The following is a 26,599-nucleotide window of genomic DNA, read 5'->3' on the forward strand; positions in this document are numbered from 1 at the left end:
GAGCTCTGTAAAGTGGGGTTTTATGCCTTGAGGGTCATAGGTTCCACACTGATGCTTAAACCTCAAATCTGTATTGACTTTGCCAGCAGCTGAAATGACTATAGCTGGAGAATTGCAGGACCCTTGTGGACCACACATCTTTTTGCCCATCCTCTAAAGAAATGAACATTTTTCTTCCTTCTTTAGCTTCAAACTGCTTGGGTTTTTCCAACTCTCTAAGACATACTTTTGCTTTCACCCCCCTAAACTCTATGTCAAAGAACAACACTGGCAGCGAGCTGAATGCAGATGGAAAGGTGTCATTTGATGCAAGCCAAACAAAATGGTTCTGAAGGCTCAAGTTAACTGAGGTGCTAAGACTTTTAAAATAGCTCCATGTCCCTGTTGCAACAGACTATATGATGCCATTCCATGGCTGGGTTCTGAGCTTGCCTGTTGTGGAAGTTCTGAGCTGAGTGGGTCACCACTTAGCCAAACCCTTGTTATCAGTAAATAGGGAAGCGCTGTGGTTTGGGTCTGGATGCTAACAGACCTGGCAAAAGGAGTGTGGCCTCTGGGCTGGCACACCCTTGAATTCTAAGTATTTTTATTTGCTGTTGCTGACAGTAGTTGGAACCAGATATACTTCCTAAGGGTTTCTGTAGCCTTCACGATCTGGGATCATTCAAATGAATTTCTTTAAAAGAAAAAAACCTTTATAAAAGTTGTACAGTTATTTAAAGATGGCTTCCTAGAAGAAAATTGTCAAAAGATGCAGTAAGAAGCTTCTCCTATGATGTACCTGCCTAAAAGTATTCAGCTTCCGTTGGACGGCACCGCCCAGCCCCTGAGTTGGTTCATTTCACTCCGGGATTAGATGGCTCCAGTTGTAGGAAGGCCCTTCTTACATGAGGCTAAAGGGATATCTCTTGTCATGTCTACCCTTGCTTTAAGAAAGATGAGCAGAATAAATCTGTATGTCCTCTCTTCGCTGTAGCAAGTTTCAACATATCTGCTAGCTCTCATCTCTGCCCTGGTAATCCCTCGGGTTCTTCAGGTGACCTAGGGCCAGCTAGCTTACAGTGGATCCCTGATCCTATAGCAGCCACCGAGCTGTAGGATCTTAGCTCATGGAATCAGCTTTTCAGGTTGTTACTCATCCATCTAGTCCTAGGTGAAGAGATCTGAGAACGAAGAGGAAACATGTCGCCAGCTAGTCCACACCCTTTTTCCTATCTTTGCTCACTTGGTATTGAAAGATGGTGTTCTTCAACCGTGCTCTCTGCATATGTGCAAGAGTGAAGACGCTGGGCATCTGCTGCTAATGTATTGTTTTCATGAGTTCCCTGTGCCCCTTGCTTATTTTTCCATTTGGGGTATTAATTTTTCTTATTAAAAGCATGTAATTTTGCTCTAAGTTCACTTCCCCCTCCAACATCTATCATATATATTGAACTATATTTGTTAGTGTTTTGCTAACTAGTTTTCCAAGTATTTCATTTTTAGGGTATTATTTTAATGTGAAGTATTTGGTTTTCATCTTGTTTCTTATTGTTTCTTCCATTCCAACTTATATTACTTAAACATGTGTGCATTTATATTCCTGAGATCAGATAAATGTGCACTGCTGTCTCCTTCTAATATCTCTCTCTCTCTCTCTCTCTCTCTCTCTCTCTCTCTCTCTCTCTCTCTCTCACACACACACACACACACACCACACACACACACACTTGCTCTCATTCTCTGCACTGAGGATAGAAGTCATGATTTTCTGCATGATGGGCACATGCTGTACCACTGAGCTATTCAACCAGAGCACTTATATTCATTTCTTTAATCCATTTGCAAGTTGGAATTTGTTTATCTGCAGTAGCAGGGAAGGAACTCCAAGGTGTGATACTTAGACTGAAAGTGTGTGGCAGAACCTGCTAGCCCAAGCAGGCCTCGGGTAAGTCTTTAAATATCAGGAGAAAATCAGACCAAAAAAAAAGCAAAGTTTAGAACGGAAACCTCCTTTACCTGGGTCCTGTTGGGGAAGATGCAGCCCTTTTGAAAGGTCACTTGGAGCCCTCAGGAGGAAAAGCAAGCTGGCTGGAAGCCCCAAATAACAAGAAAGCTACCTGGGGACATTTATGAGCTGGCTGTGAGTAAGCAGGGAGATGACACTTTAACCACTAATGGCCAGGCTATGCTGCAAGTGGGCCCCACAGAAAGAAGGAATGCAAATACATGTGTGTGCACAGAAGCGTTTGTTAAAAAGGACCAGACTCCGGATCTGAGACAGTCAAGTCTCAGGCCTACAGAGAGAAGGAGCCTCAGGGTCTTCAGAGACAGAAAACTCGTGCATCGGAGCTTAGGAGCTTTCTGAGCCTAGTAAGCTGCAGCAAGTACATGGCATGGTCTAAGCAAATGGTCATCTACGCATCTAAAATGCAGTAAAGGTGCTGAGTGGGCTATTCTTCACCCCCTTGGATTCTTCCTCTACCTGAACAAAGCTTGTCAGTGTGGAGCTGGTGGTGTAAGCCAGGACTTCAGAGAAGCTGCAGGATATTAGAGACCAACCGTGCTGTCCAAAGGGACAGTATGTTCAGAGCTTTCTTCCCAGAGAGTGAGGTCACCACTAAGCCTTCCTCTGCCTGTGAAGGGCTGCCCACAAACGCCCCCGTACTAAGAGCACATTCGTGTCACCAGTGTGCAGGCCTAGGGTGGGGACCTTAGATGAAGCAGCTCTGGTGAAAGAACAGAAATGTCCACTTCAATCTCTTCACCAAAATAATTCCCTTTTAAAGATTCACATTTTCTGGGTTTAAAAAAAAAAAATGTGGCCTCCTCACATGGCATGGCGAAAGGGTGAAGAAGGCGCTTTTTATCCAAAGTAAATTCAGAATGTGACAGTCAGGGTTACTTAACTCCCTCTCGCCCCAGCTGCCAACGTCTCTATCCCTTCTGATGCTGGTGCTGGTTGGCCACAGCTGTGCTTTGAACAAGCTGTGGGCTTTCAAAGCCCAGTGCCCACACCACACCCCAGAGCAATTAACCCAAAACCTCTGGCCTGGGACTCAGGCTGAAGGGCTAACTCCCTGGGTGATTCAACTATGTGGCCAAAGTTGGGAACCACTGGCCCTTCCATACACCCTGGGACATGGTCCCAGATGATTCACAACTTTGATTTCCCCATCCAGGCCCCAAGCCTTTGTGCCAAAGGTGTGAACGTGCCATGAGCCCCGGGGAATTTTCCAGGCCAGAGTAAAAGGCCCAGAGCTGGTTTTCAAGCTTTATTGTTTGTTTTGTTTTAAATCCCAGATTAGTAATGTGCAGATTATAGGATTATGAAATGATTTTCTATTTCACAGTGACTTGACATCTTAAACCAAGATGTTCGCAGATCCACAACTTTCACTGTTGTTTCCTGAGACTTTTCCATTTGTTCTTAGCTCCAAAATGTATCTTCTTCTAGCTCACTTCCCACAGCTGCAAGCTTTCTGCAGAGCTGTCCATCAGGGCTCTGGTCTGTCCCCGTCCTCACTTGCTTGGGGACCCTCTATCCAGGCAGCAATTTCTGTCCTTTCCCATAGGACATAGCCAACGTGGCTCTGAGTAGTTGGTGTTAAAATTAAGGGGAGGGCGACTAAATATGTGGGCAGTTCTGGTAGATGGAGAAAAGCAGCCTTTGTGTTCTCTGTGGTTTGATGATAGAAATACGTAACTTGGAGGATGTGACAAGTTCTACCCCAGTTCATCCCTGAGGCTAGGCCTGCATCCTGAACCCGTGCTTCTGTGCATCAGGGGCTGGCATATTCCACATAGGGGACCTACAGCACAAAACTGGAGGCTGGCTGCCAAACATCAGCAGTCACTTTGGAAACCACCCTTCCATGCTTCTTCCTACCAAGGAGGCTTAGAGTCGCTGTACACTCGGTTGCCCTTTGACATCTATGGATTCTGGAACAGAGGCTAGGTCACATGGAACATCTTATTCTTTTCCGTGGAAGGTCACACAGAGCATCTGGTATTATAGGGAGCACTGTCAGAAGCCAATAAAACTGAGATATTTATCTGCTTGCTTTAATGGATTTCAAGAAGTATCCAGGGAGCCATGACTATAAAGTAACCGGTCTACTCTGAGTGTGGCTTATAGACTATCTTACACTCACATTTGAGAAACTCTTACTACCTGCCCTCCACTGTACGGGAGCACTCTTGCCCCTCACTGCCTTTACCTGCTTCACACAGGTAGGACTGGGAAAAGATGCCCCCTCTCCACAAAGGATGCATTAACTCTCAGACAACAGAACACTGGGAATAACACAGGAGCTTGGAAGCCTGAGGGAAGGAGAGAGGGAATCTGGGTAGGATCCGGAAAATGGGTCCTAATGGGTGGGACCACTGTACTTAGCCAGAACAAGCCGTGCTTCTAGGAAAGGCTCGTGGTTTGGGAGGCCATGAGGTTTGGAAGTACATACATTCATGGCTCATTTTTTCTGGAGTGGGTCAGTCTCCCCACACAGAACTAGAATATAGGATGCCTGTGGGGTGAAGAGAAAGGCCACAGAGATACACTGGGACCAGACCACAAAAAATGTTGAAACCGGGCTAAATTTGATTTCCCTTCTATTTGTGTTTTTCTTTATAATGTGTTTATTATGGTGTCTTTGGCCACACATTGGCATGCTGCAGCGACTTCTAGCTTAGTGGGCAAGGCCTAAGTCTGTTATAATTGACTTTGTACATCACACAGAACCATGGAGAGATGAGTAACCCCCCTTAATCACCACTTGGTGATCGTGGCACTGTTCTTTACAGTGGGAATAAGACTAGTTAACTGTGGGGCCATGCCTCTGTAGCTTTTGTATCTGGTTTCTATTGTGCCCTGCGGTTTGAGTGTGATCTGCCTATGACATGGAGCTTTGAGTTGGTTGCAGAATCAGATTTTCTTCTCAAACTGCCCCCAGATGAGCCCCTGATCTGTTGAAAGTTAGCAGTATCAGTACAAATCCAGGTTTCTTAGCTAGGTGCTCATCTTGTCTGCCAAGTGTGCAGTTATTTTAAGGCATTGGAAGCACATGGTAGAATCCTATTATGGCTTGGACCATTATCACACAGATTTAGGTGGAACGCCAGTCAAATCATGACCCCTGAGCCTACTACATGCAGAAAAAGCCCAACCATATCCCTTACAAGGAACTCTGTGAAACTATGAAACAGTCCTAGTGGGCAGTGCTCACGCGCGGGGTTGGGGGGAGCCATCAAAGGTCTTCAGACCCTAGGTGAGCCTGCCTTTCAGAGGGTAGAATGTAGGGCAGTGGGGCTCCTAGAGGGGTGAAGGGAACTAGAGGTTTTCTTCCCCATCGTCCCTCTCTCTTCCTGTCCTCTTTGTGTAGCCGCTGTGGAGTGCCTAGGGAAGTGCACTGAGTGCAACTCCAGTGTTGCCGAACTACTGTGGTAGGCGAAAAGCTAAGCACTGCTGAGGATGAAGAAGAAGGGAGTGTAGCAAACAGAGCCTGTGGGGGAAGCTACGTCTGATTGCTCCCAGAGAAAGAATGGGCTTTTTTGGTAGGGTCTCCCAATTTCCAGATGAGTCAAAAGCTCACGGAATCCTCAGGGGATCGACATTGCTCAGGGACACGTGAAACGAACTTCCTTTTTGCTGCCTCTCCCGGAGCAGGAAGGGAAGGACGCCCCATGGCTCCAGGCCTGGCTGGGCCCCTCCAGGCTCTAACCTGGCCCTGACCTGGAGGAGGGCAGGGCAGCTGCACACACCAGTTTCCCAGCCCAGCTCGGGAAACCGCGCTAACAGGTGCGGCCCGGGGCGGCGGGGGACCCGGAACCCCGGAGAGCCTGGCGCCGCGGCCGGCCAGCGACTCGCACCTGCGGCGGCGGGATCCCTCTAGGCACCCTGGCTGGGAAGCCCGCACCGCAGCGGGAACTGCAGCGCTGCCTGCGCCTTTGCTTAATATTGGGCCCCACTCCAGGCGGACCCGTGCCAAGGGGCCACAGTGCAGTTTGAGTTGGGCTTTGATTGACACTGCGATTTGTTCCTTTGACACGCCAAGCACAAGGTACCACACCTCCCCGCACCCCCACCCCCCACCCCGGCCTTGTAGAGATGGGGTGAGGACAGCAGGGACCAGAGAACAAGTTTGGTTTCCTGGGAGCAGCCATGCAGTCTGGCTCTCCACTGACTTATTGTATAGGACAAGAGTGCCCCCTAGTGACTCAAAGGTAATCACAAGGAATTAATGTCTAGGAGAGAGCACCTGTGTTAGAAGTACAGAAGCACGTCTCCTGTCGCTACTCCTTCCTTGCTTTCAGTCACATTATTTACAATCTAAAAACCTACTGGAGGTGACCGAAAGACCTATCCAAACCTGTACATTTAATGTCTGCGATCTAGACTGAATTCAATTTCTGGACTGTTGTCGTTCTTGTCTGAGTTGAAATTCTTCTGACTGTACCTTTAATATTTCTTTTCTTGACCACCGGCTGTGTGCATGCATAGATAATGAAGACTAAGGCACCCACCGCCCCTCCTGTCTGGGGTGAGGACGAGCAGCCACATTGTGATACAAGTTAAGGACCAGGAAGTTCTGGGGATTGTGGGCTGCTTTTGAGGAGCCCTTGTAGCTGATCTGAATGACAAGCAAGATAATCAAGGAGTTAGGGCTGGAGAGACAGTTCGGTGGTTATGAGCAGGTACTGTTCCTGCAGGGGACCCAGGTTTGATTACCAGCAACCATATTGAGCAGTTTCCAGTCTCCTGTAGCCCCAGCTCCAAGGAATTCAATGCCCTCTTCCGTCCTGTTTGAGCACTTGTAATACTGTGTAAATACCACCCTCCATGCACACTTAGAATTAAAAATCAGTCTTTTTAATTTTTTACTTGAATTAGGAAGATTATTTCACATGTCAATACCAGTTCCCTCTCCCTCCCCTCCTCCCCTGCTCCCCCCACCACTAACACCCTATCTATCCCATACCCTTTCTGCTCCCCAGGGGTGGGGGGGTGAGGCCTTCCATAGGGGGTCTTAAAAGTCTGTCATGTCCTTTGGGATAGGGCCTAGGCCCACCCCCTGTGTTTAGGCTCAGAAAGTATCCCTCCATGTGGGATGGGCTCCCAAAGTCCATTCCTATGCTAGGGATAAGGACTAATCCACTACAAGGGGCCCCATAGATTTCCAAGGTCTCCTAACTGACACCCACACTCATGGGGTCTGGATCAGTCCCATGCTGGTTTCCCAATTACCAGTCTGGGGATCAAGAGCTCTCCCTTGTTCAGGTCAGCTGTTTCTGTGGGTTTCACCAGCCTGGTATGGACCCCTTTGCTCATCAGTCCTCCTTCTCTGCAACTGGATTCCAGTTCAGTTCAGTGTTTAGCTGTGGGTACCTGCTTCTACTTCCACCAGCTGCTGGATGAGGGCTATCAGGTGGCATATAAGTCAGTCATCAATCTTATTATCAGGGGAGGACATTTAAGGTAGCCTCTCCTCTGTTGCTTAGATTGTTAGTTGGTGTCATCTTTGTAGATCTCCAGACATTTCCCTAGTGCCTGAATGCTCTTTAAACCTATAATGTCTCCCTCTATTATAGTATCTCTTATCTTGCTCTCTTCTGTTCTTCCCCCAAGTCAACCTCCTGCCCCATCATGTCCTCCTCACCCCTCCTCTTCTCCCCTTCTCATTCCCCTAGTTCCCTCTCCCCTCCCACTATGCTCCCAATTTGCTCAGGAGATAAATTAACAAAATCAGAAATGAAAAGGGGGACATAACAACTGACACTGAGGAAATCCAGAGAATCATCAGGTCATACTTTGAAAACCTGTACTCCACAAAATTCAAAAATTTAAAGGAAATGGACAAGTTTCTGGACAGATATCACTTACCAAAATTGAATCAAGAACAGATAAGCAACTTAAACAGACCTATAACCCCTAAGGAAATAGAAGTAGCCATCAAAAGTCTCCCAACCAAAAAAAGCCCAGGACCAGATAACTTCAGTGCAGAATTCTACCAGAAATTCAAAGGAAAGCTAATACCAATACTCCTCAAATTGTTCCACACAATAGAAGCAGAAGGTTCGTTGCCAAACTCTCTTTAAGAGGCTACAATTACCTTGGTACCCAAGCCACACAAAGACACAACTAAGAAAGAGAACTGCAGACCAATATCCCTCATGAACAGTGATGCAAAAGTACTCAATAAAATACTGGCAAACCGAATCCAAGAACATATCAGAAAAATCATCCACCATGATCAAGTAGGCTTCATCCCAGGGATGCAAGGATGGTTCAATATATGAAAATCCATCAATGTAATCCACCATATAAACAAACTGAAAAAGAAAAACCACATGATCATCTCACTAGATGCTGAAAAAGCCTTTGACAAAATCCAACACCCCTTCCTGATAAAGGTCCTGGAGAGATCAGGGATAACAGGACATACCTGAACATAATAAAAACAATATACAGTAAACCAACAGCCAACATCAAACTGAATGGAGAGAAACTCAAAGCTATTCCTCTAAAATCAGGAACAAGACAAGGATGTCCATTCTCTCCATATCTTCAATATTGTCCTTGAAGTTCTAGCTAGAGCAATAAGACAACAAAAGGAGATCAGGGGGATACAAATTGGAAAGGAAGAAGTCAAGCTTTTACTGTTTGCAGATGATATGATAGTCTACATAAGTGACCCGAAAAACTCTACCAGGGAACTCCTACAGCTGATAAACACATTCAGCAAAGTGGCAGGATACAAGATTAACTCAAAAAAAAAAAATCAGTAGCTCTACTGTATATGGATGATAAATGTGCTGAGAAAGAAATCAGAGAAACATCACCCTTTAAGATTGCCACAAACCACATAAAATACCTTGGGGTAACACTAACCAAAAAGGGAAAGTCCTGTATCATAAGAATTTTGAGTCTTCAAAGAAAGAAGTTAAAGAAGATACCAGAAAATGGAAGGATCTCCCATGTTCTTGGATAGGTAGGACCAACATAGTAAAAATGGCAATCTTGCCAAAAGCAATCTACAGATTCAATGCAATCCCCATCAAAATCCCAGCACAATTCTTCAAAGACCTTGAAAAAACAATTCTCAACTTTATATGGAAAATCGAAAGACCCAGGATAGCCAAAAAACAACCCTGTACAATAAAGGAACTTTTGGAGGCATCACCAGCCCTGATTTCAAGCTCTATTATAGAGCTATAGTCCTGAAAACAGCTTGTAGACCAATGGAATCGAGTTGAAAACCCTGATATTAACCCGCACACCTAGGAACACCTGATTTTTGACAAAGAAGCTAAAGCTATACAATGGAATAAAGAAAGCATCTTCAATAAATGGCACTAACATAACTGGATGCTGGCATGTAGAAGACTGCAGATAGATCCATGTCTATCACCATGCACAAAACTTAAGTCCAAATGGATCAAAGACCTCAACATAAACCCAGCCACACTGAACTTATTAGAAGAGAAATTAGGAAATACTCTTGAACAAATTGGTACAAGAGACTGCTTCCTGAACATTACACCAGTAGCACAGACACTGAGATCAGCAATTAATAAATGGGACCTACTGAAACTGAGAAGCTTCTGTAAGGCAAAGGACACAGTCAGTAAGACAAAACGGCAGCCCACAGACTGGGAAAAGATCTTCACCAACCCCACATCCGACAGAGGGCTGATCTCCAAAATTTACAAAGAACTCAAGAAGCTTGTCTCCAAAAGAAATAATCCAATTAAAAAGTAGGGTACAGAACTAAATAAACAATTCTCAATAGAGGAATCTAAAATGGCTGAAAGACACATGAGAAAGTGTTCAACATCCTTAGCCATCAGGGAAATGCAAATCAAAACAACTCTGAGATAGCATCTTACACCTGTCAGAATGGCTAAAATCAAAAACACCAATGACAGTTTATGCTGGAGAGGATGTGGAGAAAGGGGAACACTCCTCTGCTGCTGGTGGAAGTGCCAACTTGTACAGCCACTTTGGAAATCAGTATGTCTATTCCTCAGGAAAATGGGAATTAGTATACCACAAAATCCAGCAATTCCATTCTTAGGCATATACCCAAAAGAAGCACATTTATATAACAAGGACATCTGTTGAACGATGTTCATCGCAGCATTATTTGTAATAGCCAGAACCTAGAAGCAACCTAGATGCCCCTCAACTGAAGAATGGATAGAGAAAATGTGGTACATTTACACAATGGAGTACTACTCAGCCAGAAAAAAAACAAAAACAAACAAACAAAAAAAAAAACAATGGAATCTTGAAATTCGAAGGCAAATGGATGGAACTAGAAGAAACCATCCTGAGTGAAGTAACCCAGTCACAAAAAGACAAACATGGTATGTACTCACTCATATCGGATTTTAGACATAGAGTAAAGAATTACCACCTACAATCCACACCTCCAGAGAAGCTAGGCAACAAGGAGGACCCTATGAGAGACAAACATGGTCCTCTGGAGAAGGGGAAAAGGTCAAGATAAAAATCAGTCTTTAAAGAAGACACAGCAGCAGCTGGGGGCAGAGTGTGGACAAAGTTCCAAACAAAGGGAACAACAAAGACCTAACCCTGGTGTTAGAAAAATTTACCAGAGAAACTGCAACATGGAGTGAAAGTGAAAGTTGAGGTGGATGGAGAAGAACTGGAATGGGTAGAGTTAGACTCAGTCTCTAGGGAGCTAGAGAGGAGCTGGAGTGGGTAGAGTTAGACTCAGCCTCTAGGGAGCTAGAGAGGAGCTGGAATGGGTAGAGTTAGACTCAGCCTCTAGGGAGCTAGAGGTGTTGGGAAACGTCAGTTTATGGTGACTTCAATTGAGGATCTAAGAGCCATGGAACACTTAGACAGGAACATCATGCTCAGATTTCTGTTTGCTCAGTATCACTCTAAATCAAGCACTGAACTTTGCCTTAGGCTAGCTGTTAGGAATGGGCAGCCTGGCCCACAAATAGCTAAGACAGAGGAAACCTAGGATTCATCTGATCTGCCTGTCACTCATCCTTTGTAGAAACCTAAACTCAGAGAAGGCAAATAACTCATTCTAAATGAGCTGGGTTTTTTTTTTTTTAATCTCCCCTTCAAGCCCCCTCCCCCAAAATTCCAGTTAAAATCAGACACCAACCAGCTCTCGAGTATGCTTCTGATCAAGCAACTCCACAAAAGCCTAAATGCGCGCACGCACGCGCACACACACACACACACACACACACACAGGAGAGAAAGAACACAAATTGCCTTCGAATGCGAATTGCAAAAGAATGTGTTCATTAAACTTTCTATCCTGGGACCTGAGAAAAGCTGAACCCCTTTAATTACCCATGACAATTAAGAACCATAATAAGACCTAAAGACCAGACATTGGAGGGGGCGATGACCCATCCAAGAGGCTCCCATGGAGAGATGGCAGGGCAGAGGGCTTGACTCCGAATTGACACATAGAATCCCATTTCAATTAACACACAAAACTGAGAAAACAAGTTTAGAAATTGGAAAGTAACTCAATCTTTGTAAAAACAAAAGGCGATAAAATGCAGTTGTCCCAATATTTGGGTAGTTTAGACACCCTCGCAATTCTGGGAAACAGGGAAATTAAGAGAAATAGTTGAGCCTTGGCTGGATCATTTGGTGTTTGGTTAAAAACTCATGATCCAGTAAGGAAGCCCTCCTAGATGATGAAAACATGATGATAAGAAAGGCTTTTAAAGAAAAAAAAAAAGTGATCTTGCTGAGTGTCACCTGAAACGGGGACAGAAATAGAGGTAGTCAAGAGGCCAGAGCAGAGCTTACCTGCTTATTAGTTCTGTGACCCTGCCAAGGCCACTTACCCTCTCTGACCCTGTCTCGATGGTGAAATTACAGAAATAACAAAGCTTTGCAATTGTACAGGGCCCTTTAGCAGCTGTGTGTCCAGAAGGCCAGGGAAGATTACAGTTAAGGGAATCTCTGCAAGCATCAGGCCTGCCTTTTCTGGCTGGGTGAGTCCGATAAGTTTTAGACCCTCTAAACTTTGATTTGCTCACATGAAACATGAGGCTGCTCAATGCCTGGACTGAGCCATCAGGCAAACCAAGCCTGAGAACCCTGCCTTTTACACGGAAGTATTCCGCAGTCCGTGAATCTTTTCCTTCACCACTGATGTGACTGCAGGCTTGCAAGTTTCTCAGTGTGTATAACTGAAAGACAGTGTTATATTTAGCATGATAGGATTTCACTGGGTGATAAATATTAAAAGAAAAACATAAGCAGAAAGAAGAGGACAGAAGTGGTGATGAAGCACACTGTCCCTCTTGAATTGAAGGGATTTAAAGATAAGGACAAGTGAGAACTCAAGGTCTCAGACAGCCGTTCTCACAGAATTAACTCATGCCAACCTAGCTAAGAGATGGCCATCTCTTAGCTCCCTCTCTCTCTCTCTCTCTCTCTCTCTCTCTCTCTCTCTCTCTCTCTCTCTCTCTCTTTTCTTTTAGATGAAAAACACCAGCAATGATCAATGGCCTCCTGTCAGGTGGGAATAAGGTGTCTGGGGAGTGACTGAGAACAGTGATAATTCAGATCCTATCTAACATCTCCACTGAGGGGCAGAGTAATTGCTAGTTAATAGAATCTGCAGAGACACTCCGCAAACCTCCAAGGGGCCTCTCCAGAGCAGAAAAACTAATGGAGGAAGCCTGGAAATTATGCAAAGGGGCTCAAAGTTTATTCCCTGCCTCTTACCTTTGTGTAGTGTGTTTTCACAGCCCAGTGAGGCTGCAGATCCCTACACCACAGAGAGAGGAGGGCAGATTCTAAGAGAGCCCACCCCAAGGGTTAGAGAAGGTTTCCTGGAGCAACCAACACCAAAGCAGACTTCAAGGACTCCTGCAGCTCAGCTGAGAGTGCAGAACTGGCAGCTGCCTGCTAAATAGAGGCATCATCTCCCCAAAGGACCATAAAGAAAACTGCAAGCCACTTAATTTGCACAGAGCGAAGATGCCAGCATCTTCAAGTATAGCCAATCCTTGGAAATGCGAACAAAGGCCTTACCTTCTCACTCCAGTCTTTGTCATAAAGGGCTCTTTCTTGAGCTGCAGAGATAGCTCGCTATTTAATAATGCTTGCTGCTCTTCCAGAGAACCAGGTTTGGTTCCTAGCACCCAAAGCAGGCAGTCCACAGCCAGATATAACTTCAGCTCCACTGACTCTTGTAGCCTATGTGAGCAGCCCCCACATACATAGCATAGACACAGATACATAGTTATATAAATAAAAAATTTAAAAACTATAATATCTTTTAAAATGGTAAAAATGTCTTTCCCCACAAAATAATATTTTTACAACAGTTTTTTTCCATACTAACTGGAATTTTTTTTAATGAAAAGTGCACAGGAGACAAATGTATATAGAAAATAGCTAAGGGGTGCAATACTGACAGGCAACCACTTTCTAGTTTGTCAGCAAATGTATAAGTTAAGTTTGTATTGCCAACAGATTTAAGTCAAGTCCTAGCTGCTTGGGAGGCCAATACCAGACACCTTGCACCCCCTGTAGTGTCCGTTCATATAACTTTAGATTTGTCTCCCATGTGGATATAGTGTACGGCAAGAGGAAAGAATAGGGTGTCAGAGGGCCTGGAGTGGAGTTAGTGTCATCTGGGTCCTATGCAGGGACAGTCTGCAGTCTTTACTGCTGACCCTTCTCCCCAGCCTCGGGGGACAAACAAACAAAACAGTGTGGGCACACCTGTTTGGGCTGTGCTCAGAGGTCAGGAAAAGTCACTGAAACAGCTGATCCCCCACATCACTGACGACAGAAAAGTTTAATGATATGGTGGCCCTCCCAAATCAGTAAGATGTTAAACATGTCTAAGAGGAGCACGAACACACATAACTTTTAAAAATTCCTTTAAAAAAATCACAATACTTATATAGCTTAACATTTGGGTATTGCCCTAACAAATCACTCACAAAAAATATTCTAAGAATATTGTAGCTTAATTAGGATCAATTGTAACGAATTCCATCCCCCTAAAGGCAGACTTATCATATACCCAATATCTTATACCTAGTCTTGTATACAACAGTTCCCCCAGTAAATGCTAATTCAATAAAACTATGGCTTAGCTGTTTTCCATTAGTCTGTCTGACTGCTTTATCACTTTAATAAACCTTCCCAGTGTGTTAGGTATAGCCCTCCCAACAGGGCTGATTAACAGACAATCTGAAACAATACTTATACACAAGACAGAAGACCTTTACTTTTATCTGCATTTATTTTATGCTGAATTTATTCCTGTGTCCTAAGTTTTTGTTTCTTCAGTTTCTTCAAAGTGACATCTTTCAGGTATTTGGTGGCTTTTTGGATATGCATACCCTTGATGGCCTGGGCGTTCCATGGGTGTTCTTAAAGTGAACCTGAAGATTTGAACCTCTTGACTTGCACGATTTTGTAGAGTTTTCAGGGTTGAGAGAGTATCGAACCATTTTAACCTCAGGCCACTCACAGGAAGAGCTTTACAAGTTTTAAGTGAACCTGTGTTTTACTAATCCCAACCACATCCCTGGAATATTTTAATCCCACTGGACATCTGTTTAATATTTCCTTTGAAGAAATTTATTCTATCTTCAGATAGAATAGGTGCAAGGTATTCTTTAAATTTTAAACCCATTTTTGCAAAGGTATGTATTGATGACCTCCTTACACACACACACACACACACACACACACACACACACACACACACACACACACACCCCACCTGCCCCTGCGGGCTACAGCTGGACTGAAGCCCAAATACCGTGGGACTGAGAGCGGAGAAGTAGCTGGAGTCACCATCATAGGGGAGAGTGGCAGGGGCCAGGCAGTGCAATGACAGCAGGTCGTCTGTGAGCAGGTGGCACAGAGATGGGCTAGGAGGCAGGTACTGAACCATAGAGGTGGGGATGAGGGCAAAAATCAGCAAACTTGGCAACCAGTAAAGACAAGGTGGGTGTGACTTTGTGACCCTGACTGTGGGGATTGGGGGAGAAGTCTCGGGAGACCCTGGCTTTCTAGCTCATGTGACTCAGTAAATGGCAATGCTGTCACAGGTGCTTTTAAAACCAGATACAGACAGAGATAGAACTGGACCATGTGACTTGGAGGCTTCTGTGGGCTACTAAGTAGACATACACATCCTGAAGAAGGGCCTGGGGCAGAGAGATACAGCCTAGGGAAGCGAGAACACAAAATAGCCAAAGTCATTTGTATGGATGACACACCCTAAAAGGAGCACATGACCTAAGCAGAGTCCAGAACCAAAGCATGGGACTCTTCGTCTGAGTGACAGGTAAGAAGGGGAAGGTTCCCATACACAAGAAACAGCATCCAGATGGAAGAGAACCAGAGAGAGAGGAAACAGAGGAGCCACAGGGGAGGAGGGCTCTGCAGAAAGGAGCTATGAGAAAGTCCGTTCTGCAGAGAAGCCAAGAATGGTCAGGAGCAGAGGTGCAGTCCACAGTGATGATGGAGAGAATAACAGCAAAACACCTCCTGCTTGCCTGGCCCTTTGTGCCTCCAAAGCTCATCCATGCTTTGTAGTTCATCTTGTCCACACTATAGCTGGGGAATATTCTTAAGGTGTAGAAGCTGCAGGGCAGTGCAGTTAAGGGATTTGTCAGTCAGCTCCTAAGTTAGTGACCCAGCTCCTAAAAGTAGAGATTTCAGTCCAGGCTCCTGTCTGTGCTCCCTACGACCCACAATGAGGAAGGGCTGTTCCAGAACATCTACTTGTTAGTACTCCAGATGGTTGAGCATCACTTATCACACTTTGTTCTGCCCTTCCCAGAACCCAAAGGCATCAGTACTCTAGCAGTGTCTGCATCTAAAGTGTGTTACCTAGTTCCTGATTCTACGTGTAAGAGAGAGCACTGAGGTTTGCAAGCAGAAAGGTGATAAACTTCCACACATGCTTCAGGAAGTTAATCTATGTTATTGGACATCTGGCTGGGGATACTCACACCACCTGAAATAAAATAAGAAAATAGACTACAAAGACACAACCTGTGTGAGACTTCTTTCACATCTGGATCCTCACCCTGCAGTAAGCAGACTGTCTTCACAGTGAGGAAGCAAAGGCACCCTCACATTTTGAATCAAACACATCTTAATAGATTTAATGAAGTCAACACTGACCTTTGGGTCGGTTCTCCCACCCCCACACCATCCAGAGGCAGGCCTGACTGTTCAACCAGGAGTCTCCGCTTGTTCGTTCACTCCTCAGTCATTCCAACAAGAGAGTAGGCTGTTCCCTCTGGTCTGATGGAGCTACTTAACCCAAGTCTACCCATGGGAGACCAGGTCTGGAGCTCTTCTCTGCCCTTCATTGGAAGCAATTTACAGCATGTTTATCTCTGGGAATCCACCGCTCTATCAGGCATGGCTCTAATTATCTCTCTCTAAACTTGTTGGTCATTAGTAATGCAGGAGGAACTCCAACCAGAGGTCTCTATATCATGTGACAATGTTTTGATCTCCTTCAAATGACATCATGCAGTGTTGTCACCAAGAAGGTTGAACGAGGACCAAAGACAGCTGTCACTGTGCAAGGCTGATTGATTTTTCTGAAAGTGACTTGCAACCTGATTTCCAGATGGCAGCCTGATTTGGATTTTTTTTTCCTGACCTGTAAACCTGTACTTCTACCTAGGACACAAGCGTCAGGAATGCATGGGAGCTGTTGGGATTCTGTACCTTAAGCCAATGATGGTTGCTGTTTCCCTCCCATTCAACCTTGATATTTGTCTTTTCTAAGTTTTCTATGGATGTGGTCCCCTTTCTATGAGCTGCAACTGTCCAGTTACACAAAAAGAATAAAAAACGAGCAGGGGCGGTGAGTTGTGGTCACAAATGCCCATATTACCAACTACTTTGCTGTGTTGCTACAATGGAAACATCTATTAAATATGAAACTCACTCAGACTTGAAACATTGGAGCTGTTGACTTGTCTTTGTTATTTTCAGAACTCTAAACAAGTTGCATGCTAACTTTCTTACCTGTCAAAGAAATTAATGAAAGATGCAAGTATGTGATAACAGGCCCTCTATTTCCCCTGCTGTAGGTCAGTGCAGCTCAATGGCCAGCCCTTAATGATGGTGGACGACGGGACCCTTCCAGAACTGAAGCCCCGCCCCCTGCGAGCTGGCCGGACATTGGTCATCCCTCCAGTCACCATGGGCTTTTATGTGGTCAAGAATGTCAATGCTTTGGCCTGCCGTTACCGATAAACCACCCTCTGCTTGTGAGCGACTGGTGGGCCTGCTGGACCGCTCTCTACTTTTCACCCTTGTAGCACCCTTTATTCCTCAGCCTCTTCTCCCATCCTGCTGGAGTCAACACAGACTTCTCTCCAAAGAGACTAAATGTCATAGTGTGAGCTTAGCCTAGGTAGGTGGCATCCATCCCTAAGGAAAATGTAGACAAGCTCTGTTCCTATGCAAAGATAAAGGTGTGTCTGTTTACGCACACCTTGCAAACAGGTGGGCAACACGCTTCCAGAGCAGTGTTTCCAAATAGTTGCCTGTAGTCCTGATCACACAGCAATGTAACTGTAAGCCCCAAGCCCTAGCCTGCTGCTGCTGCTGCTGCCCTCAGCAGGAATGACAAAGGAAAAAGCAAGGGGGCTGCAAATCCAATCCTCCTCTAGCTCCTCCTTTGTCTGTTTCCTGCTGCTGCCTTGGGTTTCCTGACACCTCTCATCCCATGGGGAGCAGATGGGTGAGTCAGCTCTGGCCTGCTGGGTGAGCTGTTTATATAGTTTCCTGGCTGATGTATGAGTGTGTGCATCTGGGTTTCTGACAGTGGCATCCATCACTGGCTATTCCTCTGGGAAGCGGGCACTTCACAAGTAGAATTACAGTCATACTCCAAAGTCTGTAAGGTTCTATTCCTCTGTGAATCCAGATTCCCTCAGGCTTGGAGTGGGAGTCAGGTATCAATATTCATTGAGTGGAGAGCAATGTATTAGGCTCCACGAAAAGAAACCATCATTCTTCATATTGCCAGGAGGGAGAGAATTGTAGTATAAAGAAAGAGCACATGGCGACATCAAGGACACACACACACACACACACACACACACACACACTCACCAATTTAATAAAGCAATTGAGACCTTGCCCTCAAACAGAAAGGTTTTCAAAGACTCAAGACAGTAAGTCCTTAGTTGTTTGATTGACCAAAACCATTTAGAAGAAGGTGTGAATCAAAGTCATTGTAAACATAGCCAAACCTTTCTGCCTGTTTGCACATAGCTGAGTCTTGGTGGCATTTACTAAGGAGAAATCCCATCTGGTTATTACAGATGACCAGATCCACCATACCCCAGGTCATGTACTTAGGCGTGGTATAAAGTTTTCAGTTAGCTCCATTGAGGAACAGGGAATTGGTCTGGTAGCAAAACTGGAAATGATAGTGGAAGGCTTCTGAGTTGGACTTAGAGTCAGTGGCCGTGCCTTGTATTTGGCTACAGGGTATGGGAAACACGCTGCAGTTGCAGTGACTTTCTGTGGACATGACTGACCTCAGGATAAAGGACAAGAATGGCGCTGCTTTGAAGGAGGAAGGGGATCCTTGACCCTCTCTTGGGTTCCAGATAAGTCAGTGACACAGCTTTGATGTGAGCAGACAGGCCTGGGGAGAAGCTGAGTCACTGAGGGAAGCAGCAGGAGCGTGCCTAAGATGCCTGAAGAATAAGGACTTGGTCCAGTTAGCAAAGTGAGAGACAAGAGGAAGGTCAGACAAACAAGGTGCCCGAAGCTCTTCAGCTTGGAGAACTGGGAATCTGAGAGAGGGGCCACCTATCTTAGTCTACCTGTGAGGGAGACAGTGGGATCGGATTTTGATGTGCTTATTTCCAGTACAGGAGGAGCCTCACACAACAGGTACATTAGGGCACGCAAGAACAGAAGACTGAGGACAGGCTGGACCCGTCAGTGGTCAGCTTGAAAGCATCTGGAGATGATGGCCCTGAGACAGCTTACCCAGCAAGGCTCCCAGGGAGCTTCCCTTCCTGTACCTTCCCTGGAAGCCCGGGCACACAGAGAAGTGCTGATAATGGACGTAGGAAGGGGGGGGGGGGGAAGAAAGAGAGAAACAGTGAGCCAAAGGCAGGAAGTGTGGAAAGGAAAGGGGACAAACAGAAGGGTTTTCCTTGAACATATATCAAGATCTTTTCTAAACACCTGTTTGGGGGCAACCGCAGGGCCCCTAATGACAGCAAGGTAATCAGAGGTCCCCAGTGCCAGGCCCTGGGCTAGTTTGCTCTCATGTGTAGAAGCTACTCTTGCCACCACCATGCACCTGTGAGGCTTGGGAAGGGTCCTTACACTGTCCAGCTCCCCCAGTGGAATGGGTTTGTTTGAGGAATAGTCCAGAACCGGCCTACTTAGTCCTCAAGCTCAGTGGCTTTTCATGTTACAGACTCCACCCCCCTTGTCTGGTAGACTCTGCTTGCCTAGGACAGCCAAGACTTCCAGAGCCCCGTGCAAACACATTTTCTGTAAATAGGTGTTGATTCTTCACTAAGCCTTGCAGAATGTAGGTCATTTTTTGCTGCTTTTGTCTTTCTCTGTGAATTAAAAGCCGCACCCAAGAGGTTGACGTTTTGTTTGTGTTTGAGCTAATAAAGGGGGGAAAGTGGGAAGCGCTGAAACTTGCCTCCAGTTGCCTCCTTGCGGTTCTGTCTTCACAACTCTCTCCTGGAAGGAGTGTTTGTATTACTCAGAGGACACCAAGACACTCACTAGAACATCACACTCGCTACCTCAGGACACCTGACTTAATGCCCTGGAGGCGAGGTGGGAGGAACAGTTATTAAACCAGTGATATTGCTCTTCATAGGGACTCTGCCTTTCACATTCACCTCCCCCCACATAGTCTCTGGTAAACACAGCATCACGACCCACAGCAGGAGTGCAACAGGGTGAGGCAGCTGGAGAAGAAAGAAAAGCAATTCTCCAGCAGCTTCTCTGGGTCAGTTTTCCTTCCTCAAGCAAGATACAGCAGAGATCATGAGAGACTTAAGAGCCCATCTTTTTAAACCAAAGAATGGGCTTGTGGAAATGCGTATTGAAAGAGTAATCACGCATAATGAGAAGTCTGTGCCTTTTGTTGAGATGGTTTTCTGCTCCTCTTGCCTCCAGGAATGATTTTCTTTCTCATTTCTTATCACAAAGCCTCAGAATAAATTCCCATTGTTATTGGGAGAGAAAGTTCCCATTTTTCTAATGCCGTGCAAAAAGCTGCCGCTGTGGGATATTAGTATTATCTCTAGCTAGAGAGAGGCTTGAAAATACCAGACTCAAGCAACTGTGAGACTAAAGACCTGGGGCTCCCAAGACCAGGATTCCTTCTGCAGTCTTGCCCTTCCTGGACACTCAGCCCCAGGAAGGGTGGACTCACTCAAAGCCCTGTGCTCTCTCTCATGCAGGACAAGGGTAGCTGATACGTTCTGCCTGAAGGTCGCCCACCCACTTCCAGCACCACGGGTGAGCAGTGGGTACCAAGGCTGTTAACCACCCAGCATCTGCAACCAGCATGTTCTAGGCCCACCAGCGTCTTCAAGTGCTGTACTCTGTAGCCCAAGAGTCTGTGTTCTGTATGCACACAGACTCTCGGGCTACAGGCTGTGCCTTGCAGTTCATGGAGAGTGGTTTCCTTTCTGAAAACAAAAGGCCAGTTTGACCTCTGGGGAAGTAAAGCAAACCAGGTAGATCCCTATGATGGCCAAAACAGGGAACACAGGAAGACTTTGATGTTTTGAGGTACAAACAAAGCAACCCAAAGTGATAATGGTGTGTCTCTGAGAAGGAGAGGAAGGAAGATCCTCTAGTCAGCTTCACTGGCCCAGTGTGCGCCCTGCTCGCCCCTAACTCTAGCCTACTTTCTAGTTCCACACCCTCCCTTTGCCAGCCCCTCTGTCCCCAAGGGGGATCCTGCCCAAGGAAATCCACTGTTCTGAGACAGTGAAAAGTTCAACTTTAGGATTATTTGTGCCCTTTTCTTAGGCTCTATCTGTTAGAAAGATAGTGAGAAGTATTCCAAACAGAAGCAGTGCTGGGAAGAGTCACCCTAGTATAAGGCCCAAACAACCGGGACATTCAGAGAGAAGGAAATACCCTTCCCTTGTCTGTATTTAGACCCTATTGTCAGCAGGAGGATTAGAGAAGCCCCCACACCCATCCAGATAAGCACAACAGAATGGGCTGAGCCCCAGGTCTGCTGAAGGTCAAAACCTGCTCAGTTGACACCCTGCCATTAACATGACATCAGCCACCCTTTCCTCAACTCTGAGCTGCCCACCTTTGCTTTCTCAATACCCCGTGTATGTCCCACAGAGAACTCACTGCCTGCCTGGACAGCAGATGACCTCAGGTTTGTAGTGAGGAGGGCTGTGACGAGCCTCTGCAGTCCAGGCTTACCGTGGCCCACAGTGGCCTGCCTCTCTGCTCTGCTTCTCTGGGTTTCTCTGTAGGACAGTCTAAGGCCCATTCCCACCACACTGACCCAGCCTTAGGTGGTGATGCTTGGTATTTCCAAACCCTGGGCTGGAAGGGGCAGAGCCGACTTGCACTTCCATGGCCTTGTCTCCCTCCCTCCATCACTCAGAAGTCTCTGCATCTGCCCACACTGAACAGTAAATGGTATAGCAACAGCCTAGGGATGATGGTGCATGCAAACACTTGCCAATTGCACTCTGAAACATAAGAATAAACCAAGTGCCTTGGCACCACTTTCTTCTAAACAACCGAGAAGCCCCTGTGAGAGCTGGGAGCATTTGCCTTTGGAGGGAATGGAGAAGTTTCCATTTGACTGGCTCATTAATTCCTCCCATGGTCCTATGAGCCAGCTGTGGAAATGGTGCCCTCCAACAACCCACATCAGGAATGTCACTCTTCTAATTATTATTCAGGAAAACATCCTAGGGCTCTTTTTCAACAAGTAAATGTTGTGTAATAGATTATACGTTGGGAAGAAACAGAAAGAAGCCTGAATTTTACTCATCTGGAAGCTACCGAAATGAGCACAGGAGCACCTCCTGGGGAAGGCTGCGTCTCTGTGTGGTGATTCTAACAGGTGTTCATTCTCCCATCCACAACCCACATTACAGTGTGGTTTATGCAAACGTGGTGATTGCAGGGAATTTGAGTCCATGAGGTCGTTTTTATTCTGAGGTAATGTTTTGTAAGAAATAAAATATGACTACTTTAACTTCCTGCTGTCAGGGTGTTTTGTGGGGAGAGGGAGGCATCAGCATTTCACACCACACCTGGAACCTAAGTCTGACTGCTTGAACACTAGCACACACTGAGGCCTTGGATTTCATGATGTTGTCCTCCTGCCCTCCCCTAGCAAGCTTTGGCTCAGCCATTAGAAGTAGTATTATATTCCATAATTCAAGTTAAATGTCATTAAGTGTGATTATAATAATAATATAAACGCCATAATCTTGATGGCTAACATGACCATGGTTTAGTTCCTGTTCACGGCTCACCTTAAGCTCAGTTGGTGACGAAGTCAAGGGGGCAGTGGCTGTGTTTCATACAGTCACTAGCATCTGGACTGATGGGAACCCACTGCAGCCTTTGGCACTTTCCTTCAAGGCCCTATGAGTACCAATGAGTTGTTGACAAACAAGGAGAGAAAGCATGGAGGATCAAGTGAGAATAGTCAGGTGACTGACCTGGAACTACCAATAAAATCTCTTCGACTCAGTTCCTCTGACCCATCTAAGACTGGGGTCTAGAAAATAAAGTCCTGGCCTGGGAAGTCACTTTCCACCATCTGCTTGGCGGAAACACAGCACAGAATGCTGGAGGAAGCTGGGAGCCTGGAGATGCAATGTATGCAAGGCGCAAGCTACCACCACTGTTGCTCTCAAGTGATGGTTGCTGCTTGTGTGGCAATAGGGAAATCTACAGAGCCTGTTACACAGTCCACAGTGACTTCACTGAGCTTCTCTTCTCCGCCTGCCCCACTCCTGAAGTCCTGACAGTCCCAGTTCACAGCTCATTTTGTATCAGAGAACAATCAGCAATGTTCCATGCCTACAGTAGTGAACATTAGTACTGGATGCTGTGCCCTCTACTGGACATGTCCAAAACCTAATTTAAAACCCAAATAGTGTTGGGTGACTTTTCCTGGGAAGATGTGAACAAGGTCAGTTCAGCCAAGACAAGGCATCAACAACAGATCAAAGAAATGATTCCCTCAAAGTCCAGCTCAATGAACCAACGCATTGTCTGAGGTGACTTCGGGAGCATGGGCTACTCATAGACAAGTGCATCACAGAGAGCACAGCAAGCTAGAGAACAAGCCATGAAGGCAGCCTCCCTAGCAGGCAGCGCCCTAGGAGTCTCCCCACCCTAGCTCTTATAACCTTGGGACAGGACCATGGGAATCCTATAATCTACTCCTAAGGCTTTTACGTTTTGTGAGCTTGAGCCTCATAAGCCTTTCCTCCCACCAAAAGATAGCATTTTCATTAAGAAGAAGGAGCTACATAACAAACCAGAAGGTGAAGAAACAGAAGCCAGGTCCACACCCAGGGACCATGGCGTCTCTGCCCAACTTATTTAGACTCTCTGCCCCTCAAAGCCCTCATCTATAAAATGATGATTTGGGGTTAGCAAGTATGGAGATTGGATCTCTAGCCAGGAGTGGCCACATGCCTGTAACCCCAATGCTGGGGGACAGGAGGTACTCTGGAGGACAAACAGCTCCTCTGGCTTCTGCACATGCACTCATGGGCAACCCCTACACACACACACACACACACACACACACACACACACACACACACACACAAGAACACATGCACACATATCCATCACATACACACACATACACCACACATACACACACATCTATCACACATACACACACATCCATCACACATATACGCACACAAATTGGAATGTATGCTGATCAAATATTCGCCTGGTTCATAAAAATAGATTAGACTGACTTGCATCAAAACTGAAAAGCCTGACACTTCAAATGATACCACACATACAAAGTGATGAGGCCAGGGGGATGTCTCAGTTGGTAAAATGCTTTCAAGCACAGGAACCTGAGTTCAATCCCCAAAATCAACATTAAAATTCAGATGAGGTGGCCTGTGTTTGTAATCCCAGTGCTGGATTTGGGAAAGTGGATCCCTGGGGCTTGCTACCCAGCCAGTTGGGCCTAATTGGTAAACTGCACACTGAGAGACCCTGCCTCAAAGGTGATGTATGGCATTCCTAAGGATGACACTGAGCACGCATGAGCATGCACACATATGAAAGCGTGCACATACACATATGCACGCACGCAATAAAAAGAAAGTAAAAAGACAGACCACATAATAGGAATTAAATGTGTGTGTGTGTGTGTGTGTAATTTAAGACATCTAAAACAAAGAATTCTTACAATCCAATAATAAAGACAATTTAAATGGGCAAAAATAATGCCACTAAAAGGGGTAAAAGATATGAGTAGATACTTCCTTGAAAGCAATAAAAATTCAAAAAGATAACACAAATGAAGAGAAAACGCATTAAGGAATAGTCAGGGTCCTCGGTGAAACGGAATTTACTATCACCAGGTAACATCCGCTAGAATGGTTATATATTTTTTAAGGGGTAGCAGTTAACTTAAGTTTACAAACTGTTTGAAACCAGAGGAAAACATCGACCCCACACACACACACACACTCTGGTAGAGGGGTACCTGCGATGTGGCTGCTCTGTGTGCTGGAGCTGGGGCTGGGCAGGCCAGGGCGGGAGGTGAAGGGAGGGGCTGCAGTGATGCTCTGTTCGATTGTACCATGGGTAGCTGCAGAGACAGAGCGCTCACTCTGGGCTTCTGCCTTTCAGGGTTGGGTGTTAATGCAGCTCTCTGCGGCTCCTTCTCTTCTGGGCTGGAAGCAAAGTTCCCCAGCAGCACCAAGGTGTCCAGTGAGGACTTGGCTGGGCATCCAGCCCTTCTGCGGACTACATTGGCCCCGCCCACTCTTTTAACCTCTCCAAATACACACACAATCTAAATAGGCTGCAATCACAGGTTCAAGACAACACCCCTACTGTGTACACAGCCCTCGTCGGATTGGTAACCCCTGTAAATCAAGGAGCCACGGCACATGTGAGGCCGTTGGGCTGTCCTGCATGGGTCCTAAGTAAGAGAAAGCACCCACAAAAGGGCAGCTTTCACCCACAGCCAGATTCAGCAAGAAAACCAGAGGCTGGGAAAGGCCCGGGGCAGAAGTCCAAGGAAACCTGAGTTCTGCTCCTATTCGGCCCCTCTTCAGCAAGTTGGTTCTCTCTGGGGCCTCAGTTGCCCCTTCTGTAAATCTGTGGGGAATCGCTTTAGCTAAGTCAGGCAGAAAAGCCTCTAAGAGAAGTGTCACGGCCTGTAGCAGGTGCCTCTAATGACAGTGGGAGCCCTCCTTATGCCAGGGGGGATGAGGCACCGCACCCCAGCACCCGCAACTCTCCAAGCCGGTGACCAGCAAGAGCAGTGGCCTGCGGGGCCAGGGCAATGCCAAGCAAGAGCAATGCCAGACAGGGCGGGGCTCGAACCCACACAGCAGCCCAGAGTCATGTGTCTGGGTCACGTGGCCCCACCCGGAAGCGCAGCGCACCGCGGGCTGGCTACTTGCTGGGCGCTGAGAGCGGCGGATCTGGTACGTGGACATCGCGGGTGTCCGAGCGCCACCCTGGGTCGCCCCTCGGTGGACACCTCCGCCGCCCAGCCCTCCCAGCTGGGAGAGGCCCGGGAGTCCCCGGGAATGACCTCAGTGTCGCGCGCTTTCGGAGCGGGCGCCCCAAGCTAGGCCTTCGTCCCCCGGGTCACTGTGAAATTCAGGGAGTTGGGGGGACATGAGGATTTGAGGGTGACAGCGCTGGAGGGCTGAGTAAGCAGCCTGTGGGCGGAGCCCGGCCGTGACGCGGTGCTAACTGGCTCCGAGCGAGACTCCATCCTAGGCTAGGTGTTCTGCGGGGACATCAGGGTCTCCAGTCCCCAGCCGCTCGCCCCCACCCCTCACTGGGCTGTAGTGGACACGACAGAGGCCACAGGGGCAGTTTTCTGGGGACAGTGAGAGAGCTGTGGTCCGGGTGGTAAAAACGGGTGCAGAGGATTTTCTCAGGTTGGCCGTTCTCCCCCGACTTCCCTCTTTTTGGAGCAAGATATAGGGAGATCAAAAGTTAGAAAATGAGGTTAGCAACCTTTGAAGATAATCACTGAAGTATTAGAACCTGACCCCCACCAAGAAGCACGCCCGTGTTTTCAGGAAGTTGTCATTAAGGCCAATCCTGAGGCTGGTGCAGCCAGGCTCAGAGTTTCATTGCAAACCAAGAACCCCTAAGGGCGAAACTTCCTCTTTGGCTTTAGATTCTCTTGCCTTTTATCAAAATAGGGAGGGTTCTGGAGTGAGTTTGAGTCTCCTGTTATTTGAAGCTGGGGAAGAAGAATGGCACCATTCTTCTCTGTAAGCTGAGCCTACTGCACTGAGGTTGCAGTATGGCTGGGTGTGGGTGACTCTTCCTGTAACCCGGGAGGAAGGTGCAGCAGGGGTCTGTTCCTTGGTCTCCCAGTGGGAG

General features: G+C 46.6%; 2 protein-coding genes across 12 annotated transcripts in view; both read left to right on the top strand.

The window, feature by feature from the left end:
* Nucleotides 1-18,042, top strand: part of Hpse2 (heparanase 2 (inactive)) — a 585,409-nt gene extending 567,367 nt beyond the window's left edge. For all 3 annotated transcript variants that reach the window (XM_035443067.1, XM_035443068.1, XM_035443069.1), the window contains one exon: nt 17,077-18,042. In XM_035443067.1, the coding sequence (XP_035298958.1) occupies nt 17,077-17,242 (166 nt within the window). In that variant the 3' untranslated portion in view covers nt 17,243-18,042. The remainder of the gene's footprint in view (nt 1-17,076) is intronic.
* Nucleotides 18,043-25,606: 7,564 nt separating this feature from the next.
* Hps1 (HPS1 biogenesis of lysosomal organelles complex 3 subunit 1) overlaps nt 25,607-26,599 on the top strand; it is a 35,501-nt gene continuing 34,508 nt past the window's right edge. For 7 of the 9 annotated variants that reach the window (XR_004768979.1, XM_035441822.1, XM_027407277.1 and 4 more), the window contains exon 1: nt 25,611-25,680. The gene's annotated coding sequence lies outside the window, so the exon portion shown is untranslated. Of the gene's footprint in view, nt 25,681-26,599 lie in introns of all 9 variants that reach the window. The other 2 variants (XM_027407276.1, XM_027407273.1) reach the window with 1 other exon arrangement.

The sequence above is a fragment of the Cricetulus griseus genome, chromosome 3 (genome assembly GCF_003668045.3).
Source record: "Cricetulus griseus strain 17A/GY chromosome 3, alternate assembly CriGri-PICRH-1.0, whole genome shotgun sequence".
NCBI lineage: Eukaryota > Metazoa > Chordata > Mammalia > Rodentia > Cricetidae > Cricetulus > Cricetulus griseus.